Below are 25,896 nucleotides of genomic sequence, written 5' to 3'. Positions count from 1 at the left end.
CATGAATTCATGACTTTGAGAACATTTCTTGCAGGTGTTTTCTTTCATTCATTGGGGTGTTTATAATCACCCAGAACGGAGGCAAGGAACATTTGACAAGTTTTTATATTGACTATGGACACATTCCTGGTAAGTCTGATCCTGGAAATATTTTGCCTGTCATCCTGATTCACACAGCTGAAAAACATCCGTTAGTGGAATGGCTTAGGAGGAAAACCACATCAGATACCTCTTCCAATCATTTTTAATAAACATTGCTTTTTGCTTAATTTCTTTTCCTATTTCCAGTTGATTTTTAAAAAAGAAAAAATTGAATTATTTCCATCCCGTTGCCACAGTCTATCATAGCAAAACAAAGTGAAGCCTGTGGTGAGAAACCTTTTAAGAGGAAAATAATTAAACTTGTTAGATTTGATTTATCAGCGTTGCTCCAAGCATTTTTTTAAAATTGTTATTTTAACCCCACAGGGAAGAAGATGAGGAGCAAAATACAGCCAGATTCAAACAGCTTATCCTACGGCTCTTTACGCAATGAAGGTGACTCTGTGAAGACTCACGGCTAGAGAAAAGAGCATCTTAAATTCCAGTTAACAAGAAAAACCTTCTATTTATTGGCTTTGTATTCAACACCACCCTTTTATCACACATGTTCATTATGTGTCAAGTTATTTTATCCTGACAGCTCTTACGGTTATTTAATCCTCTTTGAGGATCCCCTGACTATCACAAATGCATTGCAACTGAAGCCAGCTATTGTGCCTGAAAAAAGCGAGCAGTCATTAAATGGACCTGGGTGTTTTCCTTTCGCAAGGGTCCTTTTTGTAATCCCGTACTTTTCCGCGGCCAAGTGGTTCATGTGCCGAGATAAACATGCGCTTGGCTCACGTGCTGCTGCTCGCCTTCTGCAACGGTCTCATTGATTTCCATTTCAATGGAATAATGTGAGGAGGGCAAATCACAATTGTGATTCATCCCACATCTGCAAGGACATAGCCTTGGATTCTGCAGGTTGGATCCAGGCTTAGTCGTGGTTACTGTGGACCTGTTGAAATTGGTGGGACAAGTTAGTCATAACTAAATTAAGTCTCACTTGATTTCAGTGGTTTTACTCTAAGCATGACTAAGTCTGGATCCAACTCCACTTTAATTAATCTGGAACAATTACCCCTCCCTTTCCTGTATTCACATCACGCAAGCAGTGCTTTATACCTCACAGATGATGTGAGAAAAGTGAAATTAAACCCCAAATTGTTCTGCTTGGGCCAGAGTTTGTGAAACCTCTTACACAAGCAGAAACTTGAGGACTGCTATAAACATTTGCAGAATGCCCCTAGTGGCTGTTTTCTTTTCATTCGCCATGCCTGGAGAGCAAAGAAGGCCACACTCTTATGCATGTTTAGTCAGAAAAAAACGTTCTTCAGCTCTCAGCCTGCTTCAGCCAGTATGTTGTAAATAGCACAGGGTGACATGGCTGGCTGGGACATGCTGGGAGTTGTAGGGCTGGAAATGTTTCCTCTGTCATGGACAGATGCACATAAGGATTCACCATTGATCATGGAGAGAGAAAACAGGGCAGCTGGACACTCTCTCTCAAACACACACACACACGGAAGAGAAAGCTATAATGGTTAATAATTATGATGGCTATATATTACCTCCAGTATCATAGGCGGTATGCCTCTCAATTGCTAGGGAGCATGAGCAGAAGGATGGTATTGCGCTCATATCCTGCTTGTGGGCTTACTATAGGCATTTGGTAGGCCATTGTGGGAAAAGAATGCTGGACTAGATAGGCCTTTGGTCAGTATGACTCTTCTGTTCTCATGTTCATTCTCTCTCTCTCTCTCTCTCTCTCTCTCTCTCTCTCTCTCTCTGACACACACACACCAATGAATTATCAGAGCCGATGACACTAATTATCTGTTTGATGGCGCATGACAATGTGTGCACACCAGACGTGAAGTGCTGCCAGGTGCTGGTTGGGGACATTCACCATAAACTACATAACTGGCATTGAATGTTTTCCATGACTTTGCCTACAAGAGGCCTTAAAGGGCTGCTATATAGGGAAGTTGATGGGGCGGAAGCCTGTCAATTCTGTTTAAGTTGTTTAATGTAATTTTCCCACAGAATACAGCTCATCTGTGCTTCAGATGCTAACTAACATTCAGAACGTTTGTGGTGCATTTACTGCCTGCCCGCAGACTTCATATAGCATATGTGTTTTTCATCCACGTTCTCCTTTAGCTTGCTATATTAGAGAGACTGAGTTTAAGCATATTTCTGGACATGCTTTGCCAGTCAAAGAAATGCACTGTTCCTAGTGCCAAGTTTTTTGTTCCAGTCATGTGCCTTACGGCTGACTGTTATCAAAAGAGTAAGTACCAGTAGCCATACTGATACCTTGGGTGGACGCATTCTGTAGCAACAACCACTACCACATTTATCGGGGGCCACAGATGTTCTAAGAATGAGACTCTGTAACTGCTGCAAGATTGCCAAGTGAATATGCAGATGTTGGAAGTGAACCAAAACATCCAGCTTTTTCCTAATGGAACTTAGGGCTCCATCACACCAGCATTTTATCGCACTCTCGTCATGCCTGGTTTGCCGTTTTGCAGTGTGTTACTCACATGACGTTGTGCCTGTCCTGCAGTGACCCTGCCTCTTCCCCTTCACTGTCTGTGTTTTCCTAGAGTGGGGAAAGTTCAGTTGATTTCCTCCATGCAGGATTAATGTGCCCTTCCGCTCCCGTGTATGGTCGTCCTCACGCTACCTCTTTTGTTGGGTGGGGGGTGCTTTGAAGGGAGGTCTTGATGGCGAAAAAGAGGGCAGAGCGGTTCTCCAGCATGCCAAGACGAACGAATGGGCTTATGCTGGCTTCATTGAATGGACTTTTGCTGCTCCAACCACACTCATTGCCTGCAGAAATGGCACCCAGCTGATCAAATGTTAAATTGGTAAAATGCTAGACAACGAAGCCAGAGGGGGGGATGTCCATCAACGACAAGAACCAATGAACTAGAGGGGGAAGGAGAAGGGGCAGGGTGGATTGGGAGAGCAAAGAAGTGAAAGAAGATTTCACTGGTACAGTGGTGATACCACAAGCACACGTGAAGCTTGACGTGCTAATGAAATGGAGGTGGAAATTGTGGAGGCAAACCAAGGGCAAAGAATAGGTGTGATGGAGCCCTTAGTAGAATCTAAGCTTTGGCTTACCACTGAAGCAAAAGCTATGTGCCACTTCACAGAGGTCTGGTTGGCACAATCACAGGGTGGTTAGCAAGCCAATTTGCATGTGCCAGTTGATTTGTATGATTACCCTCCATGGGTGCAGCTTTTCATGTTGTTCAAACTTAGTGAAGGTGGCTTTTTGGGGTGGTTAACCCAGAACCCACGGCCTGTTGTAGGATTGTGTGGTGGTTTGATAACCACCCCAACAAGCTACCTTTGCAAAATTCGGGCGACATCAGAAACCGTGCCCAGTGAGGGTGATCAGGCAAAACTGCCGGCACACAACTGGCGCATGCAAGGCAGTTAAGAACAACAAGAAACTGCAGCGCACAGGACCTTGGATCAACAACCTGGTGCCCAACTAGGCTTATTAGCCATGGTGGTGCTGCAGTGATCATGCGAACCAGGCCACAGAGTATTAAAATTGTAAAATCCAGGGACAGTCCAACTGTCGTTTTCTCAGTGGCTTCCCCAGCTGAAAACAATCTGCACCTTTTAGCATCTGTACTGTATGTTTTCATGTTCAAATGATGTTTGTTCCTACCCATTAAGAATACCCTGTGATTATGGCTCTACCTGTAGGAATCAAATACTCTCTTTAGTAGTATGATGCCTGAAGCTTGCATCCAATCCTGCTTTGCTAACGCAGCTCCAAATAGTATTGCTCCAAATAGTGTAGCCTAGTCAAACAACAGGGGCAGTGGGATGTGGGATGTCTTGGACTACTACTATGCCTTTAACAGTAGCTTCAGCTACAGAAATAAGTAGGTGAAGCTTTTCATGGCATGGAGATAAATATTATCAACTGCTAATGGGGACAGATCAAGCTGCTGTTAAAAGGAACAAGAGCAGTGGCTTGCAGAAAAATTGGCAAAGCCATGCACAAATTAGCATAGCTGGTGCATTTGCCCTTCCTCTCACCTTTTTTTCTTGGCTGCCACTAAGGAGGGGGATGCAGAATGGCAAAAATATTTTTTAAAAAGCTCTTTGCTCTGCCAACATCTGCTCCCGGATCCTGTTGCCGTTTACAGCAGCCTAAAAAGCCCTCTCCTCTAGCCAGGCATTGTGCTTGTCCAGATATAGCTAAAAGCAAACATACATTTATTAATTTTAATGATGAACATTTACATTCTTAAATTTGATATGTTTGTAGTTCAAATCATTGTGTGTGGACATCGTTTTATTGAGTGCATAGTATGTACATCGTGCCTTTTATTGATGTAAACTGTTTTAGATTACAGGATTATTTAGGTTAATAATCCACTGAATCTTCGTATAAATAGGGGACCGGAAACTTGGACACAGGAACCCTTACAAGCCACCTATTGAATCTGCAGGAGAGACTCGAAGCCATCCCTCAGTACAACACTGTCTCTCCCACAGTAAGATTTGAAGTTGTGCATCGGCTATTGAAATAAATAAAGAAATATATTTCTGGACGCCTGGATTATACTGCAGTTCAACTAACAAAACATGCAGGAAACTTGTGTGTATGCTGCCACCCACTGAAATATATATATATATATATATATATATATATATATATATATATACATACATACATACATACACACACACACACACACACACACACACACATACATACTTACACATATTAATTTTCCCCCGCCTCACCGGGTAAGTGAAAAAACGACAAGAGTAGTGGTATTTCACCGGCGGCCCAGGCAGGCCTCGAACTGTCTGCATATAGGTACTGTCTGAACATGGATTCCTGGGGGCTTAAATAGCATCCTGGAAGAAGTTCCACGTATTGGAAAAGAGTTGTGCATCAGAACAACATGTTGGTGGCATTGTTCCCAGCACATAAGAATGCCATCCTATGTTAGAGGCATCCTACATTAGAGACACACTTGCTGTTTGCGTAAAGCATATAACAGGAGTCCAGGAACCTTCTTTGCAGACATTTCTTTTAATCTCTACTCCACGTAGGAAGCACGTGTATGGAAGGAGGTTTCTACATGCAGATCCCTATCTGGATGAGGAATATCACTTAGAAAGGGTTCTGAACAAATAGCTCCTGCAGCTGATCCAGCTGCTATGACTACATTCACATTGACTGGGTTAATAAGTGGCTTAAATAGTCGGTGATTGGTTATTTAACCCACCATGGGTTATCATGTTGTGTGGCAGTAGTTTTTTAACCAACATCAGTTATTTGGCTGAAATAACCAATGCTGTGCAGAGTTGGCTATTTGAACCACCGTTAGTTATCATATTGTGTGGAGGGCACCGTTGGTTTTTTCCTTGGGCACTGTTGGTTATTTTATCAGCCAGAGAGTTGAAAGGCAAGAGCAATCAAAGCGGTGGCTGCCTCTCTAGTCCAGCTGGCAGGATAGATTTTTGGGCAGTAATGGCTGATGGGATATAATGACGGGAGGACTGAAGGGGAGAGAGGGCAGGGGTGAATGAGTCAACTCAGCGTGGACTAATAGTCAACTCAATGCTGATCCTAATCCACACCATGGTCGATTATTCTCAAGTAGTATGTGGGGAGTGCCCCCTAGATAAACAACTGTCAAGTTGATTATTACCCCACTGTTGACTATTGTATTGTCCGAACTCAGCAGAAAATCAGAAACAAACAAGCAACTGTTTGAGAATAAGAGCTGGAGGATGAACTTGGTTGCACAAAGAAACAGCAATTGATTGAATAGCTCCTTCCTATCTCTCCTCTCTCATCTCACACTATTGCCCCGCTCGTGCTCTTCGCTCCTCTGATGCCATGTTTCTCGCCTGCCCAAGGGCCTCTACTTCCCTTGCTCGGCTTCGTCCATTCTCTTTTGCTGCCCCTTACGCCTGGAACGCTCTTCCAGAACATTTGAGAACTACAAGTTCAACCGCAGCTTTTAAAGCTCAACTAAAAACTTTTCTTTTTCCTAAAGCTTTTAAAACTTGATGTTGTGCAGACTTCTACTGTTACTTTCTACTGTTAGTTTTTCCCTACCCTGTGCCTGCTTACCCTACCCTGTACCTGTTTGCATTCTCTTCCCCTCCTTATTGTTTTACTATGATTTTATTAGATTGTAAGCCTATGCGGCAGGGTCTTGCTATTTACTGTTTTACTCTGTACAGCACCATGTACACTGATGGTGCTATATAAATAAATAAATAATAATAATAATAATAATAACTGAAGGTGCTGGTTGTTCGATAGAACTACAAGCACAGATAGCCAGATTAGGGCCTTAAATCCACATTTCTAAGCACACATGGAAGCTTAGGGAAACCAACAAGACTTTTAATGTAATATGTTCAGGGTCACACTGCGATTCATTTGAATTGGAAGATTGGTAATACTGCCATTACAATGCTTACTTTGACTCAATTCCCAGTAGATCTTTCCTCTGCTGTGTCTAGCTTAGCATGTGTTCCAGGAGAAGCCCACAGTGGTTTTCTCTGTGATTGGGATGACTCATTTGCTAATGGCTGTTTTGTGACCAAGACCTCTTCCAGTGAACCAGGGTTACTGCTCTTTTCCACACATAACATGAAAAATATCCTTCCACCAAACAGAGTGAGCTATAGCACATCTGCTGGAACTTGGCTCTCGTTCACTTAAGCATTACACATGCCCTTTGGTAAAGCAAACCACCTGTTTGCCTATGCACAATTTAGCCCCAAGCGCTCTAAACATTTCTCTGAGGAGGAAATCCATCCAAACCACTGATGGGGAGTGACAACTTTGGCATCCATTCCTACTCTGTTTGCTGGTGTGCCATTTATTCTGCTCTCTGCAGAGCTCAGCAGTCTTTAGCCTAGCTTTTGCCCCTTTTAACAAAAAACAGGGTTTACACAATGCCAAAAGCAAACAGATTCTACATTTCCCATTTATTAAGCTCTCTCAGTTCCCAAGTGGGGATGGAATTCACTGTTCCCCCACTAAGTTGTTATTCCAGAAACTAACATAGTACATAGTAAATAAGAGCAGGGTGGCTGTGGTGATGGTGGAGAGGGAACATACCAGTCTTTGTGATGTAAAGCCGTTAAATAGGCTGCTATGTGGATCTACCCTGTATTTCGTTTCTGGTCTGAGCCAAAAATTTACTTATACTTAAATACTATATTTTTGGAAACATAAGTTTAATCAGTAAGAATGTGTCAGAAGTCAGTTTCAAGCCAGATCTTTTAAGGTACTTCAAGGTGGGGTTTTGCCGACATTCTGAGATTGCAAAATGTTTCTTTTAACAGTAGCCCCTCCTCATGATGAGAGATCTGAAAATGACCATTTCTGAGCAGTACCGTGAAAAAAGTTGAGCTTCTGCTGTATGTGTCAAATCTTTGTTAATGTCCAGTATCTGAAATCAAATGGGAAACACCGCTTGCGTTGGATTTATATCAAAACAAACATTGAGGACCCTTTAAATTACTTGAAAAAACATGGATGGGTTCTAGATTTACACTGGATCAGCTGCACTAGTGGAAATGGATTTCTCAATCTCCCTACTTCTTATGGCAGCCCCTCCAGCCGCCCCCTGAAAATGCTACACAGAGAGTTAGGAGACACCGCTGAATGGTGTGAGCTGTGGAGGGATCCCCAAAAATTGAGCAGAAAGGAAATTTTGAGTGTGGGGAAAAAACGGCATCCATAGCAGCTAGAGAGCAGAAAAATCAGCTTGTTTCCGTGCTAAATCAGGCTCTTTTATTATTCCATACTTCCATGGCCACCTTTTTTAAAAATCAATTATTAAAAAATTGTGTCAGTTGCAGCGGGGGGGGGGGGGCACAAGTCTGGGGATGAAAATAGCCTCCGGTCATTCCCCAATTGTCTGACTTACAGAGCTATCAGGGACTTCTATGGACTTCTGCAATATATCTACCCATCAAGGCTTCAGCAACAAGGATAACTGGTCATGGTAAACCCCGGGCTATTCCAGGGATCTAGCAGATTTTCGGCCACATCGTCTCTTATGCTAAGGAATTTCACTGCATGTATGCCTCCAATGCATAGCAGAGGTTTCTGGGTATCTTCTACATCAGAGACAGAGAACTGGACTGTGGTGCTGGTGGGGAGGAGGAAGAAGAGGAAGTATGTCCAGAGAAGTGTTCTGCATCCTCTTTCCATCACACTGAGCTTTAAATGTACCATACACCTTTTAGAAGAAAATAGGCAGAAACCATATTATGACCCTGCATCGTTAGGTTTGGCCAACAGAAGACTAGGGAAATACTAGGTCTGATGTATATATACACAGTGTGAACTAGGCAGAGGGCAAGCCAGATTACCAACTTCTCACCTTATTAGAGTCTTCTGCAGAGATGGGCAACTTGTGATCTTCCAGATGTTTTGGACTACAGTTCTGATTATCCCTCACCATTGGCTATGCTGGCTAAGGCTTGTGGGAGTTGTAGCCCATCACATATGGAGGGCCCCAAGTTGCCTGGCCTTGTAATATGGGCAAAGATACCAATTACACCAAGTTAAAAATAATTTACCCGAAACTAAATGTTACAATACTGTTATGTATGCACAAACTGCATTTAACCTTTAACAACATTGCTAAGTTGAGCAACAGTAGACTATCATTATGGGATCATGTATGCAGTTGCCAAATATTTTATCATGAGTCCCATGTCTTTAGGTAACTGCTTACAATCCCAGCTGTTGAAAATGAGAAAACAGATTTTATATCTCTGTGAGCTAGTTACTTTTTTAAGCTTGGCGAGAAACACTCAATTGCCTTTAAGCATGGCAAGAAACACTCAGTTTTGACAAATCAAAAGTTGGTTGTTGTTGTTTGCATTTTCCCACTTGTTCAGAGCCATTGCTAGTTAATTGTCATTGAAGAGGAACTACTGATTTAGTTTACTTGGTGGGTGCAAATTAAGCATTTATTTTATTTGGTGTAACTTAGATTGGAAATTAATAGACTGGATTTGCCTTCACCAAGATATAAATCAATCCTAGTTCTTCTGTCTAAATTTGCATATATAAATATAAATGAAATTTGTGTCCTATGGGCCTGGACCCCAAATCTTTTGCAATGCTTTGCAATGCTCCTGGCTCTTTATCACCCTAATTCTGCACCTTCATTGGCAACATTCATTGGCAACGTTCAGTTTATACAAAGGCAGTAAAGAATTTGCTTGTTATCTTCAAAAATCATAATTTTGAACTCTTTTGAGATTATATTCCTCCTATGCAATAGGAAGAATCCAAGATGAAGAGTCCCTCAACACAAACTAGACTCTCCACCATCTTTAGAATTAGAGAACAGATACAGCTGGTAGATTACGTATAACCTTCACCGGTTATTAAACCAACCCCCCAAAAAACCTTAGCTACATTTCATTGCCTCATTTCCAAAACCGATCTACATATGCTAAAAATGCTCTTCTCCAAAGGCACAACTGGGACAGGCAAGTATTTTAATGCTTTTGCTTTAAAATTTATGATAGAGGCTACAGCGTGGCTTTTCCCTGGCTTCATTGAGTAATAAAAGTGGCTCTGATGTGATGTGTTTGTCTGTTTGCTCCATCTACAATATTATTCCAACAATGTAGCCACAGGCAGAAATGATGCATTCTGTTAATAAAAAGAGAACCAAATGGAGATATTTTTACAAGATGAAATATGGCACACAATTAAAATTCCCCTTCTAAATAAATAAAAAAACACAGCTGTTTTCCTAATAGAGGGCTTATATCAAATGTATCTTTTTCTTTCTTTCTTTCTTTAAAATAAGCCATTCTTGGCCCTTGGGAATTTAAAATCTACATGTTTTTAAAGCCGTATGCAGCGATGAATTAGTAATTTGCATATTCCCAAGCAGACACAGACAAGCCATCTGCATCGTGAAGCCACAGCTTTCTCGGCATGTGGATAAGCCTAATGGATGCCAAGATGAAACAGCCTGCATATAGACATCCATCAGCTATGGGTTTCTTCCAATTTAACATTAGCGACTTCTCAATAAAAGGGGTCTATATCTTGGCAATCTCAGTTTCCCCAAAGGAATGTATGGCTTCCTTTCTTTCTGCTTTGGATTTCACTACACAGCTGCTTCAAAAGAAGAAAAGCATGGTTATGCTCATTCATTTCACTAACTTAACCAATGTTTTGCTTCTACTGTGTATCCTGCTAGCTAACAACTTGCAAGCCCCTAAGACAGGCCCTCCAGATGTTTTGGCCTAGAACTCCCATCATCCCTCACCATTGGTTATGCTGGCTGGGGCTGATGGGAGTAATGGACTTCTAGATGTTTACCAGTCACCCACACCAACTCTAAGACAAAATAAGGTTGTCAAGCAGACATTATCTTACTGGATCATCTGGTAAAGATGCTTTTTGGCAGGTAACCACTAGCGGAGCCTTCCCCAACCTGGATCCCTCCAGATGTTTTGGACTCCAAGCATGTCTGACCATCAGTCAAACTGGCTGTGGCTGATGGGAGTTGAAGTTCAAAACATCTGGAGTGCACCGGGTTCGGAGAGGCTACGCTAGAGAGTCTGAAATGCCAGCATGTTTCAGAGCCATCCCAACAAAGGTTTTTCTGATACTTACTCTATTGCTGTATGGACAAGGCTCCATCCAAATTCAGGGAGACCACAGCTGGGTACCTATCTGCCTGTTGCCTTACTTCCGCTCCCACATTTATTAGCATGCAAATCTATTTCCAGTTCCAGGCCATTTTATCACTGCTCCATCCCGGGGCCAGGTGTTTTGTCTTTCTTTCTTTCTTTGCACATGTATGTGCATGTGTGCGAGTGCAACAGAGACAGACAGAGAGCGAGACAGAGACAAAAGCCCTGCTGGACCACACTAAGGGCTTGATTCCCCAAATCTCCATAGAGATTTGGGTAGGGGCCATAGCTCAGTGTAAACCACCCAGAGAGCTTCTGCTATGGGGCAGTGTATAAATGATGATGATAACAACAACAACAACAACAACAACAACAACAACAACAACAACAACAACAGAGCACCTGCTTTGCCTGCAGGTCTCAGGTTTGATCCCCAGCTTTCCCAGGTAGGGTGTGGAAAGAATCCCACCTGAAACCCTGGAGAGCCACTGCCAGTCAGTGTCAACAATACTGGGCTTGAAGGACCAATGGCCTCAGTATAAGGCAGCTTCCTATGTCCCATGGTTCATGGCCCTTTCCCACCTCCTAATGGGAAGATCTAAGGCAGGCCTGGGGCTCCGCCACTAAGGTAAAAGTGAGGCAAGGTGGGAGGAGTCCATGCTGCAGCTCCTGAAATGCCAACTTTGCCTTTCCTGGAAAACAGATTGAGGATGGTGTGATTCAGTTTTAAGGGCTACAGCTCTTCACAGAAACTGAATGACCACTGTGGGAACTCCCTCTCTGCCAGCATCATATAAGAAGGGTGCTCTCCAAAGCCCATCTAAAATTTGGATGAAATAGTAGAATGCCTGCATCACTACATGTGCATCTCCCCCTCCTCCCTGGTAAGTTGGCCATACATCCTATGTTACAGAGGACATTTAAAAAGAACCCTAAGAAGGGAGAACAGGCACTTAGAAGTTGATCACCAACATTTACAATCTGGACAGTAAACAGAGCAGGCACACAGGTCAACCTGGTCAGAGGCTTCCCCACTAGGGTGAGTTGTTCTGTATTTCTATTTAAATTATCATGTTTAGAAATGTGCAGTATTCATCTAAATTACCAGTGCACATTTTATACAAATCTGGGGGGCCCTTTTTCTATCTGTGCTTAAATAGCCACCCTACTGAATTCAGAGATGCTTTCCAGAGTAGGCACAAGGTCACTGATTTTGAAACACCCTGTTGCAAGCAGCCACACTGCCTGGCTCACCTACATCTGAGGCTCCTTCACAATATGAATTTGTCAGAAGAGTGGAAGCCTTGTGTGCCATTGCTGTCAAACAGAGGGCATTGGGTCATGTCCAACCTTAGTCTAACTTAAATCCATTCATTTCAATGGGTTTGCACTAAGTAAGGCTAACACTGGATACGAACCATAAGATTTGGTAGAACACAGACTATAACTTAGAATTACATCTTGAATGTATCATGAATCTACGCTCTTCATGGTCCAACTTTCTTTTTAATCCTGCCTGAGGTAATAAAGACACTTTCAATTACAATTGTGGAAGGGAGGTGTCAACACAGTTAAGTTCAGCTGTCCTTTTGAGATCCTAGCTAAGGCTTAAACAAGAGAAATTTGTGATTTATAATTATTTCTGTCCTGTCTTTAAGAATAAAAATTCTCCCAAGGCAACAAGTAAAATCAAAATACGTTAGCAAAATCACAATGAGGCTATATCAGAACATAACACATCATCAGAATATTTCACCAAGGACACCTAGTGTCAGTTCGTGGGCAGGGAAGCACACTGAACAGGAAGCAGCAGCACTTGTACTTCCTGTTTTCTCATCCCTACGGATGTCCAAAAGCCAGTATGAGCAAATCAAATTAGTAACAACTGTTCAGCAATATAGGCCCCACTTTCATTTGACAATAGCTGTTGACCCTCCACTGGATGATGGGCCAACAAGACACATGGGTTTTGAAGGCTGCTTGCTTATAGCTACAATCAACATGCTTCCTGTCGGACTTTAAAAATCTGATTGCAGGGTATATTTAAGTCCTTCCTTGTACTCTTCTTGAAGTTCTTGTGGCTCTCCTCATCTGCTTTCCTTTGGAAAGATCTGGTTATAGTTCTTAGCTAATTTGATACATTTTTGTGATATAATTTGGAGACCCTTGATATATTTGCCAACTAGCTTACAAGAGCTATTGCACTGTGAAAGTATTCAGAAAGCCTGGATACAATTAATATGCTGACAAAATGACTTGCAGAAAGAAGTTACAGTTTTGTTAACTCTTTAATCTTGGCAACAGACTAAACACCTCCATTGAAGTGTCTGCATTACCACAGCAAGTCAGTCACGTCTTTGGAAATGTCACTTTGCGTTTGAAAATACTAAATCCAGGGATTCTCATGGTGTGGATCAGGTGTCTTATTTTGCTTACTACTACGTGGTCTGTGTACCCGATCACAGCATACCTCCAAGACATTACTACTGAGTACAGTAATAATTAGCCCAGATCAGATAGACTGACTAAGGCCTTAGCTAGACCTAAGATTTATCCCGGGACCGTCCCAGGGTCATCCCTTTTCATGTAAATGACACACAAGATATCCCGGGAGCAGGCAGGGACGATCCCAGGACAAATCTTAGGTCTAGCTAAGGCCTTAGTCAAGTTGAGTCCAAATCAAGTTATTATTAATTAAAATTTTATTTATTTATTTATTTGTTCAAACATTCGTATCCTGCCCTATATCACAATGATAAAATCATACAAATAATACTAATACTAATGCCGTTTCCCTCTTGCAAGGAACCCAAGGCAGCTTACATGATCTTCCTCATCTCATTTCATCCCTATAGCAGCCCTGAGAGGTAGGTTAGGCTGACAGCAACTGCCCCAAAGTCAACCTGTGGACTTCATGACCGAGTGGGTACTAGAACCCGGGTCTCCCAAGTCCTAATCCAACACTCTAAGCACTACACTGGCTCTCCAATCTGTACTGAATGTGAACTGCTGTGCACAGCTTGTACAACCAAGAACAAGGGGTTTGGCTTAGTGTTAGGGTCACTGTTACAGACCGTATGTAACCCCAAAGAAGCTAGGAAGTGCCAGTTTATTTTTTTGTCTTTTGTTTTAAATAACCACTTCAAGTCTCAGCCATTGACTAATAAAAACAAAAGTAAGGAATCAAGGTACTTAGGATCACAACTCACATCAGGAATATTTATTAAATGTACATAATCAAAGGAATATAAGAACTTTCCCTTATACCATATCAGACTATTTGTCCATTTAGCCCAGTTTTATCTACTCAAACTGGTAGCAGCTCTCCAGCCTCCAGCAGAGATCCCCGCCCCCATTACCTGCTACTTCAGGGCTGGGCAACTTGTGGCCCTCCAGCATAGCCAAGCGAGAGAGAATGGCAGTTGTAGGCCAACACACCCAGAGAGCCACAACCCTTTTGTGTGCCATCTGATTGCCACCTCTAGTTTGCAGTCAGATACTTGAACACTAGTATGGTGATTTCTCCTTGTCTCGTCTCTCTTCCTCACAATTCACTATACATATTTCCTTTCACAGTGCCGTTTCACACGCATTACACAGCAGCATACTTGGGTTTTGTGACAGCCTGTACACTCAGCAAGGAGCATAGTTTTTCCAAACACCTGTTTGTACATTCAGTTTATCTAAAAATGTCAACAATGGGAAAACCATTACAGGTATGAAGAGATTACACATTGTGGCTGTTTGGGTAGCATTGCACTACATTGAATTTATTTGATAGTGCTTCTGGCAGAGTGAATGTTGTGAAAAGACCTTTTTTATTTTCTCAGCATTTTAACAGTCTAGTAACTTAATTTTAACTTTGGTGTTTTGAATTTGTATTTTAAATCTGTATTAATTTCTGCATTGCTGCTTAATTTTATCCTGGTTGTGTTTTTATATTGTATTTTATGTTATGCTTTTATACTGGTTGTTTTATATTTTGAATGGGGTTTTTTTGTGTTTTAATTTTTGTAAACCGCCCAGAGAGCTTCATCTATTAGGCAGTATAAAAATGCAACAAATTATTATTATTATTATTAATAATAATAATAATAATAATAATAATAATTAGGGATGTGCTCCGCTCCGATTAGGAGCGTAGAAGCAGTAGCGGATTGGCCTGCTCCGCCTTACCCAGAGGCGGAGTAGGAGCGGACCGCGGACCCCCTAGAAGCAAGGCGAAGAGAAGCGGCCATTTTTCGGAGCTCCGAGTTCAGGCGGAGCGCTCCGGTCGCCATCTTGAAAACATTTCGCCATAGGATTGCATTGCGGCAAATAATCGCGCATAACTACGTTGTTTTTGAAGCTATCATTCTGAAAATTCTTGTGCACAGAGAGTCGTGGATGGGGGTCATTTTGAGACCACTCTCAACTTTCTGCATCGTACGGGTCGCGGGCTATATTTTTGTGAAAATCGGGTCAACCGCGCAGCTCAAACTGCGTTTTCGGCTTTTCGCCCATAGGATTGCGTTGAGGGAAAGAATCGGGGATAACTGGGGGGGGTTTAAGCTATCATTCTGAAAATTCTTGTGCACAGAGAGTCGTGGATGGGGGTCATTTTGAGACCACTCTCAACTTTCTGCATCGTACGGGTCGCGGGCTATATTTTTGTGAAAATCGGGTCAACCGCGCGGCTCAAACTGCGTTTTCGGCTTTTCGCCCATAGGATTGCATTGAGGGAAAGAATCGGGGATAACTGGGGGGGGGGTTAAGCTATCATTCTGAAAATTCTTGTGCACAGAGAGTCGTGGATGGGGGTCATTTTGAGACCACTCTCAACTTTCTGCATCGTACGGGTCGCGGGCTATATTTTTGTGAAAATCGGGTCAACCGCGCGGCTCAAACTGCGTTTTCGGCTTTTCGCCCATAGGATTGCGTTGAGGGAAAGAATCGGGGATAACTGGGGGGGGGTTTAAGCTATCATTCTGAAAATTCTTGTGCACAGAGAGTCGTGGATGGGGGTCATTTTGAGACCACTCTCAACTTTCTGCATCGTACGGGTCGCGGGCTATATTTTTGTGAAAATCGGGTCAACCGCGCGGCTCAAACTGCGTTTTCGGCTTTTCGCCCATAGGATTGCATTGAGGGAAAGAATCGGGGATAACTGGGGGGGGTGTTAAGTTATCATTCTGAAAATTCTTGTGCACAGAGAGTCGTGGATGGGGGTCATTTTGAGACCACTCTCAACTTTCTGCATCGTACGGGTCGCGGGCTAGAATTTTTTAAAAAATCGGCGGGAAAAATACCTTTTTCAAAGGGCTGAGGGGCAGAGTCAGCTCCCGGTCATGATGATCCCAAAGTTGGAGGAGGGCATAGGCAAAACAGGTAACTTGGGATTCTGGGAAACTTCTCTTTCTTCATCTGAACGGGCTTTTCCCCGTGTTTTTTAACACACCTCGCAGGGATGTTGTGTGTGGGGTGCCTGATTTTCAAAAATTCGCCAAAAATCAGGGGATGATGGGATTGCTTTGAAACTTGGCGTGCGTGTGTATATCCCCATGAGGTGTCATGGTGCCAAACATGAGGTTTCTAACTTGAACAGAAAAAAAGTTGTATACTTTTTTAGCTTTCAATGCAAGCCTATGGGGGGGGAAACGGAGCTCCGGATCCGGATCCGGAGCTCCGGGCGGAGCGGAGCGGAAGTGGGCGGAGCGGGGGCGGGGCGGAGCGGCCCGATCCGAAAAATGGCGGATCTGCAAGTGAAGCGGAGCGGGGGGTCCGTGCACACCCCTAATAATAATAATAATAATAATAATAATAATAATAATAAATATTGCCTCAGGCAGATCAAAAAATGAGAAATCCCCAGAAGAAAAAATGGTTAACTGTTCAAAAACTTTTATTTATGCTTTTATACAAACAACAGGCCCTGACCCAGAAGAGCTGTGGGCCTTTTTCAAGTGTTTCGAACTCAGTGAGACAAGTTCTTTGGCACTTGTCAGTCAAAACAAAAAGAATTGGAAGTGTTGTGTGCAAGAGAAGTGCCAGAAAAGATGGTTCACCAAATGGTGTGAATTTCACTCCTGACACTTATTTGGGAGTGCCAAGGCAAGATGGCCTCCTGGTTTGTCACTATGAAGCCCTTGTGTCTTTGAAATTGAAGCTAATTAGAAGAATCCTTTTGGAATTTCAAGTACTGGCTGGTAACTTTTAGTGCCGGTGTGTGTGTGTCTATATGGCCTAGTTACCCTGTCTTGGCTGTGCAGTGGTGCAGCTGTCAACTCTCAGCCACATTGGGCTTTTCCACCCGAAACTATGCTTTTTCATGATGGTGTTTTACCATGCCTTTTTCAATTGCCTTGATGTCACCACGTTGTTTCTTTTGTCTATCACTGGTGGCTTCACCTCGGATTAGGAAAGTGGGCGCAGCTAGGGGCACGTCCCAGTGCAGGGTAGGTGCAGGAATACAAGGCAGGGGGCAGGCTGGACAAGCCAAGTAATGGCGTCCATGGACTTATTACAGTCTGGAGAACAAAAGTAACGGCAGTTGGGATGTCTAATGCATCAATTCAACGAACTGCAGCAGCACAGATGAGATGCTACAGGCTTTCAAAGTTGCACAGAATTTCTAGAAAACACAAAAAAAAATGTTTTTGGTCTGCTGCCCATTCCCATTGTCTGACTATGACACTGTGATTGTTCTTTTCCTCATAGTCCGCGCTTAGTCCTACCATTTAAAGCTGCTTTACAGCAGCAGTACCACAAAGTTTTGGGGAAATCTGGATGCAAAACGGCGTCGTACACACAGCCCCAGTGACAAATTTTAGCAGTAGCTGTGGCCCACAGTAAAGAGAAAAAGGAAAGAAAGAATTCACTCCTTCAGATCTTATGTATTGACCATGCTGGATTGCACTAAGCTGGGACGATACTCCTGCTCATCATCCATGTTTGCTACAACAGAAAAGGAAACCCATTCCAGTAGCCACTGGAATGAGAAAAAACAAAACACTGCCACTGTTGACAGGGGCAATTGGTTGAACCTGCTGCTTAGTGTAGATGATTTGGCTCCCACCAAAGCATGTCAGTAGATGTAGAGCGTAACGATGTCACAGGCTCACTCTCAGACTCAGGTTTAATCCATTCTGGCTTCAAAGAGGCACATGAGAGGGATGGCATATCAGCTGAGGAAGCCTAACATGAAGTATTACTTTGTGCTAACATGATCTTCACACTTGAGCAGCCAGAGCAATCCGTCCCCGGATTCCCAAGCCTTATAGCAAATTGGGCATCCTAAAAGGACTATCAGCCACCGAAACATTTCGAACCTGTCACTTAGGGGAGAATTAGTGCCGCCAAGATTAATGCACTCTATTTCGTTTGCCTTGAGAGAGCTAAATTTCTCCTCCAGTCTAAAAAGATATATAGGCCAAATTGCAACTCCAAACAATGGGAAATGAGAGTTTCCTAACCTGAAGATAAATCACACCGCATTTCTGTGTATTCTGGCAGCCAGATGGAGAGGGCCGCTCAGCCTCCTGATTGTTCTAAGAGTGAACTTAGTTTATGGTCACCCGCACCCTTCCAATTTCTCAGCTTTGTCTTCACATGCTGAAATCCACTGCACCGTGCCCTCCCTCATATTAAGGCTATTTGCACAGCATGTTGCCAAACAACTAAAAAAGGGATTTCATCAATACTTCTAACTTAGAGTCACCAAATTAGCACCAACCCCAAGCTTCAATAGCAGCTGGAAAACCTGAGCAGGAAAGGGAATCAAATATAGAAATGGATCTAAAAGCAACTGGGATATATTAGCAACGTTTACAAAACTGTCATCCCCTAAAGTCAGAGTGGCAATTCATGCAATTTCTTCTCCTCACCAAACTATCCAATTCTGAACCCAAGACCTGCACCATCTCTGTGCCACCTAATGAACTGGTTAAGCAAGGTGTTCTGTCATATGATAACTTTACAGGAAGCCAGCTTGTGTAGCAAGTCTAGATAGAAATGGATGGCAGGAAAAGTCACACAACATACAGTGGAAAAATTTGGTCACTTGTATTTGAAAGTCCATAGTTGGTTGTTGTTTAAAATTAACTCGGACCAAAGTGATAGCATTTTACTGGACACCTAAACACGCATACAGAGGAGATAAGCACAGAGCAGTTGCAAGATTTTAGACTGACGTAGCAGTTTTGATTGATGCATAGTACAATGCACTTATATCCATGTACCAATATTAGGGTACTTGCAAGGAATCTGGACCATCAACCAAAGCACAGAAGAAACAGATTTTCAAGACTGCCAAATCAGTGTTGAGAAGCATGCTGTCTTAGTATGATGGAAGGGAATCAGGCTGTTGAAGTCTGATCTAAAAGAAGGAATGCTAGATATGGAGAGAAAAGATGGACAGAAGCCAAGGAAACATGGTCCCAATTTTGAAGGGCCAAATACAATGGCACTCTACAGTTCCTCCAATTTCCTTCCATTTTCTTCCTTTACTCCACTCATTTATGGATCAAGTGTAGAAGGCTGTGGAATAAGCAGTACGTCTTAGGAAGCTATTTAATCCAGCTTTAAGATAACAAGTAGCAAGGTGTAATGGACCTCACTTCTGGCTCTTTTCAATGGCTTATCATATCTAATACTGTAAGCAAAAGCTCATATTAGTAAGACTAAATATTTTTCTAGTTTTAAAAAAAGGAAGGAAGGGACCAGAACATATATAATAATGAGCCATCACTGAACAGGATGAGATTCAAAAGATTAGTTGAAAGCCATCGCTGTTGCCATGAGAAAACAGGCTCTATCTAGTTACAGACCATTTAAGGCTTTTATTATTTGTACAAAGTTATTTTTGCATTATTGATGCATGTAAACCTTTTAGACCCAAAACAGGGCATTGTTTTTCCTGTGGGGACATCTTGTGGCCAGTTTCAATGTCAACAGAGTTAACTATTATATGAAACTGGATTTAACTTGTTGAGGCTGCTTCCAAAAAAGAAAAAGTGAAACCTTAGCTATAATGAGACACCACCACGAAACCATTGATGAGAACCACTTGCAAGTTTTTAGAACCTATATCACTGAGGCTTTTCTGTCTAGCAAACAGGTGTGTTGTGTCAGGCAGAGTCCAGGAATGACTAATGTCCTGTAATGAGCTATGTGGAAAAACTAGTGACCCAGAAGAACATAGCGAATCCTTTTTTTATAGAGAAGCTAATTAGAACATACTAGTTGCACTAAGTCTACAGAGCATTGTGATTACAGCCTTTGGGAAAGCCTATGAGCAGCTAATCCCTCCCAGAATGCATTAATATCTTCTATTTTATTTGACTACAAGACAAATAGCTTTAGTCCATATTTCACCTCTGCCTACAGAAGACACTTGTTGAATCACACAAGTGAACTTAAAGGTACTTTTAAGCTTTTGACAAAAAGAAAACCCTTCAGTTAAAGCTTTGGTCTTAAACCAGTTTATGGAAGAAATGGCAAGTACTTTTAAGGCTTACACCAGTGTGTATAATGGTTAGAGCCGTTAAGAGCGTTCAAATCCCCACTCAGCCATGAAGCTCGCTAGCTGTTTCTTGGGCCAGTCACAGCCTCAACAAGTTGCTTTCAGGAGAAGATAGGAGGACCATGTACACCCTTGGAAAGACGTAATGAATAAAAGTGTCAAGGTGGGTTAATAGTATTCAGATCAATATGACTTTATTGTTTAAAAAAGAAGTCATATTATCTTAGATATTTAAATATGGAAGAGGTTATTAGTAGGTGGTGGGCATCAGATTCACTCCAAGTCAAAGCTCAAGCTGAATTGCACCCCTTTGGATCATTTCTGGCACTCCTCAAGGCAAAGCAGGCTTCCCTCTGAAATGAGAACTGAAGCTAGACCTTATATCAGGCTTCATTCATGATTTAGCTTCAGGAAAGCAGACACTGTGCCTCCAAAAACAGTTATCTTTCGCTTGCTTTCTCTAAAAGTGGGGATGGGGGGTAAGGGAGGGTTGAGTGGCTGACAGGTCCACCTCCTAATCATGTTTTTACCAGGGGCTCTCCAATCACTGTGCTTTGGGGGAGGGCAACGATGGGACCGCAAGACAGCCATTCTTCCAACACTACCAGGGTTTACTATGAAAATAGCCTTAAATTGGTTTTCAATCACCACAACTCCCTAACTTATTCACCTATTCAATGAAACTGCAGGTTTCTTGCCTGGAAACACTTGTATAATGTGTGCTGTTTTCATGCCAAGGCCCCACCCCACACACAGGGAGAGGGAAAAGGAAGCAAATCACACACACACACACACACACACACTCTTTGAAGTCTCCCCTTCGCAAAATTTGTTGCACCTAACTTTGCAGGTTTCTTATTTAGGGCCACCTCTATACTATCATTTTCAGAAGAATGGTCCACAAGGAATGCAAGGGTATAAGCGCATCCTTTTATGGATACCATCAAAATGTAACGCTTTCTCTTGCACAAAAATCCCTTCAGGCATTCATCGAAAGATTTGTAGGCACAATCCCCTCAGAAATAAAATAAAAGAAATAAAAAAGCTATCAGCAGCTCCCTTAAACAAACAAAACATGAAGTTGTATAGCACAAAACCCACTATGTTTCCGAAATTAGGCAGGCATAATCCCCTCCTAAGGAGCGCCTTCTCCCTTACCAACCTGCCCGGTCACTGAGGTCATCCGAGGGCCTGCTCCTGGTGGTTCCACCTAGATCCATCCTCTGATTGGAATCCACCAGGGGAAGAGCCTTCAGCGTGGTGGCGCCCCTCCTGTGGAATTCCCTGGCTCTGGAGGTCAGGCAGGCGCCAACCTTGTACTCCTTTCGGCGTCTTCTGAAAACATCTTTATTCCAAGAAGCCTTTCCTTAATATGCAGCCTTGAATCTCTGTTTTTGCTTCTTTTAAATTTTGTTTTAACTATTTTATTCTGATTTTATTTTCATTTTATCTTGTACACCGCTCCGAAACTTTTCAATGGGGAGCGGTATATAAATATTCTAAATAAATAAACAAATAATAACTACTTCTACTAATTTCATCTACCTCTGACAAGCTGGAAAAAAGTTTATAGACGTTAAAAAAAATTCCATGATAGTCAATGTGAGGCACAAAGCCTTTGATTTCTAAACCTCAATTCAGGTTGAGTACCCGAATTGAAACAAATGGCCTCTGAATCAAACCAAGCAGAATAGCAGCATTTTCCAAAGCACCGAACTAAAGTTCATGTTGAATCTCGTCCTTGGTGGACACTTTTAGTTATTACCGATTAAACATTTATTATTATTATTATTATTATTATTTATTTATATAGCACCATCAATGTACATGGTGCTGTACAGAGTAAAACAGTAAATAGCAAGACTCTGCCGCATAGGCTTACAATCTAATAAAATCATAGTAAAACAATAAGGAGGGGAAGAGAATGCTATGATATGATATGGTGTCTACACTATAGACAATTATCCTACACAATGTTAAAGTTGTCAAAGCCTAACATTCCACAAAGTGAACATTAAGGGACCATTCAGAAGACACCTTAAACCATGGCTTTAACTATGCTGGTTAAGCCAGAAAGCCAGGCCATGTTCAGAAGACACCTTAAACCATGGCTTTAACCACAGTGAATAAGGCTTTTTGCTTTATTCACCATGGTTAAAGCTGTGGTTTAAGGTGTCTTCTGAACAGGGCCTAAGACTATTTTTTCAACTTTTTGGATGCTCTTATCTGGTGAACTGCAAACTAGCATTACTACTTTGTTTCATTTAAATATATCAGTTTTCTATGAGCAAATCCTGCAACAGACTTAAGTATAGTAAAATCAAACCAGAAGATTAAAAAAAGGGAACAACAGATTAATCTGTTATATACTGTTATATAACTGTCTTAATCTTAGTAGCACAAAAATAGATGTTAATTTCAATTAAGAATTTACTTAATTGAAATATATGGAAAGATAGTTAATTGATAAAATATGAACACCATAAAAGTTCAATTCATCAAAATAAATATGAGTATGAGCCAACATTTGATCAAGGTCTGTCACTTTCCCATTCAAATACTAAAGACTCTCATCTATTCTCAGGCATTGTTAAACGTTTTATCTATCTTTTCCCATCAGTTCAAACCAGATACCTCAGCCGTATGTTTGCCACTGTGAGTTAATTCTAGTCTCCAAGTCTTCCAACATGCAGACACAACAACAGACTATATTTACATGTGTATAGACAAGTGCTGCATCTTAAGCAAGGACAAAAGCACCATTTCAGATCTGAATTCACCAATTCATTTCCTTCATGCATGAATCAATAAAATTCTATATAAAACAGGAGACACTCCATTAAGTTACAATTTAAAAAAACAACCAGAGCTCCCTCCAACCCATCTTCATATGCAAGTTCACAACAGACCACACAAGATATTAAACTTACATTGTAAGCATGTTTATTGCCCTTTAAGTGTTCCAATACACTTATTGAAGGAAGTTACTTCCCATTTAAAGCAATACAGTTTGTATTTAAAACATAGTAACATGATTTCACCTTCTCGTCATAAAAGAGAGCAAGCCTAACCAACTTCTCTTAACAATAATGAGGACTTCTCCAGAGCAGAACATATATATTTGTTCAGAAGAGCTGAGGATAAGATGGGTGGTCATCCTTTCATGCAATTAACAAGTCATAGCTTTATTAACATAATTTTATTTCAACTGTTTGGGCAGATTCAGGCAAAACACTTGTTTGAACAGAAATGTTGAGGGGAAACTATGTTGTTGTAATGTATGCAGACATGACTTGGCCCCAAGGGTCAGAAAACAAATATATATATATCTACTTGCTAAAATCTATGGGCTCAATAAGCCACTTTCAGGAAAATGGGAAAATAATTATTTGAAACATGCATGGTTGCAGTTGCACAAGATGGGAGGGGGCAGAGATCTGTAGTTCAGCCAAATTCCTCTATAATATAAAGAGGGGTTTGTTTAAATGTACAAGGAATACCACGTGCTTGAAAAAAATTACCAATTCAGATTATTTATTTATTTATTACATTTTTATACCGCCCAATAGCAGAAGCTCTCTGGGCAGTTTACAATATATGTGCTTCTGAATAAGGGAAGGGGTTACTTGATACCTGAATGTACATAGCAGTTTAAGTCTATTTCATGTTACATATGAACAAAGTCGGTGAACATTTTTGGAAGCTCTGAATCTCAATTAAGAAGTGTGCACACTTTCAGAGAAGAGTGTCTTTGATCCTCTTACATGCCACTGCATTTCAACTCAGGTTAGACTTCAACAGTAAGCCGAGCAAATCTGTACTGTAGGGATGCTGGATTTCTTAACACCACGAGCCCTTTCTTGTCTGCTGGTTGCCCAATCAACATTTGCAGCAATCCTGTCAGACTAACAAACCCCAGAGCTTCACCACAGCCAGAGGCTAAGGAGAAGTCCCCTTGAGTAACAAAACCCAAGAGGACTCTGGAACAATGCGATGCAACTTCTGGCAGAGAGTCAGGCCACAGGCCCAGAATGAGATCTTCGTGTTCAGCTGGCATTACACTCATGGCATTGGAAGCACTACTTTCTGTGGCCTTGCCAACGTTCTCTCTCTTTTTCCTTCCCTTTTGTTTCGACACTTTGCTCTTAAATCGATCCCTGTGTTTGGGTTCCTGAGGTCCACAGAAGTGCTGGTCTTTGCAGAGCTCTAACAAGTCTTCTTTCGCTGGAACGCAAATCATACTGTGTAATTCGGGGCTACCTTTTTTGAGGAAGGACAAGCTGACCCACACTAGTGCCCTGGGATAGCGGAGACAGATAGGCAAGAGGGCATCCCCAGCCAGCTTCTTCTGATCTGGTTTGGAAGCAAGGCGCTGGATCTTCCGGTTTCTGGCGGATGTAGGCTGACACCAGACTGAAACCTGCCTTAATAATTTTCTGCTCCTGTTGAGAGGACATAGCATGTTATTATGTTTTCTTCCAGTTTAGTACAAAACAAGTGGGATCTGGAGGGGACAGGACATTGTAGCCTTCAGTACTCCTGGTTCTGGGTTCCAGCCAGCCAGCCAGCGAGCCAAACCCTTTTTCAGAAAACTCCATTTCACTACCCAATTTTCCATTTATCTCCACGCCCCTTCTCACTGATACTTCATAGTCGGAGGCCAGATATTAACACATCTATTGAGATTGCACAGGCTTTGATCAGAATTTAAATGCTATATTACGTTTTTACCCTGCCCTTCCTCCAAGGACCACAGGTCAGCATACATTGTGCTCCCCCACCCCACCTTTTAGCCTAACATTAACCCTGCGAAAAAAGGTTAGGCTGAGAGATAGTGGCCCCAAGGTTACCCAATAAGCTTTGTGGCTGAGCAGGAATCTGGACATGAGCCTTTCCAGTTTAAGGTAACAGTCTAATCCAGACTTCCTGAAGTGCCTCCTAGATGTTTTAAACTTCCAACTTCCATCAGCCCCAGCCAGCATGGTCAATGGTCAACAATGGTGGGAACTGCAGTCCAAAAGCTCCGGAGAGTACTATGCTTGGGAAGGCTACTCTAATCGCTACACCTCACAGCAGACTCTGCCTGTATAAGGAAAATCTAAAGATGGGCTCTTACAGACTTGCAAGGGAAAGATGCCCCTCCTTTAAAAGCTAATAGCCACAGATCTGGTCTGAGTTTATCAAAATGAAGAACAGGTGCAACTTTAGCATTCCCACTTGAAAGAAACCTAAAAATGTCCATGTTGTGTGTTTATATTTTATATGTGTGTGTACACACACACACAGAACACTAGCAGTAAACAATGTCAACTACTGCTCAACTTCAAAAAAGCCTTCCACTGACAGGTGGCAGGGACACATAGTAACAAGCACTTGTCATGAAGAAAAGCTTACATTACCAGTCCTGCGACTAGAGAAAAAAAATAGCGAGGCAGTTTTCTCCTTCTCCCATAATACTAGAACCCAGGGTCATCCCATGTAGCTGATTGGTGGGAGATTCAGGACAATTAAAAGGAAGTACTTCTTCACACAGCACAAGATGTGGTGATGGCCACCAATTTGGATGGCTTTAAAAGGGGGATGGATAAATTATTATTATTATTATTTATTTATTATTATTT

General features: G+C 42.0%; 2 protein-coding genes across 2 annotated transcripts in view; one reads left to right on the top strand and one right to left on the bottom strand.

Annotated features, from left to right (window-relative positions):
* The window catches only part of NIPAL2 (NIPA like domain containing 2), a 49,687-nt gene extending 48,604 nt beyond the window's left edge, over positions 1–1,083 (top strand). The window contains exons 10-11 of the mRNA XM_063131317.1: positions 35–129; positions 469–1,083. Of these exons, the coding sequence (XP_062987387.1) occupies positions 35–129; positions 469–563 (190 nt within the window). The 3' untranslated portion in view covers positions 564–1,083. The remainder of the gene's footprint in view (positions 1–34; positions 130–468) is intronic.
* A 22,144-nt stretch (positions 1,084–23,227) lies between these two features.
* Positions 23,228–25,896, bottom strand: part of POP1 (POP1 homolog, ribonuclease P/MRP subunit) — a 29,147-nt gene continuing 26,478 nt past the window's right edge. The window contains exon 16 of the mRNA XM_063130987.1: positions 23,228–24,717. Coding sequence (XP_062987057.1) covers positions 24,063–24,717 — 655 coding nt within the window. The 3' untranslated portion in view covers positions 23,228–24,062. The remainder of the gene's footprint in view (positions 24,718–25,896) is intronic.

The sequence above is a fragment of the Elgaria multicarinata genome, chromosome 7 (assembly GCF_023053635.1).
Source record: "Elgaria multicarinata webbii isolate HBS135686 ecotype San Diego chromosome 7, rElgMul1.1.pri, whole genome shotgun sequence".
Classification (NCBI taxonomy): domain Eukaryota; kingdom Metazoa; phylum Chordata; class Lepidosauria; order Squamata; family Anguidae; genus Elgaria; species Elgaria multicarinata.
This window is presented reverse-complemented; position numbering and strand designations above follow the sequence as displayed.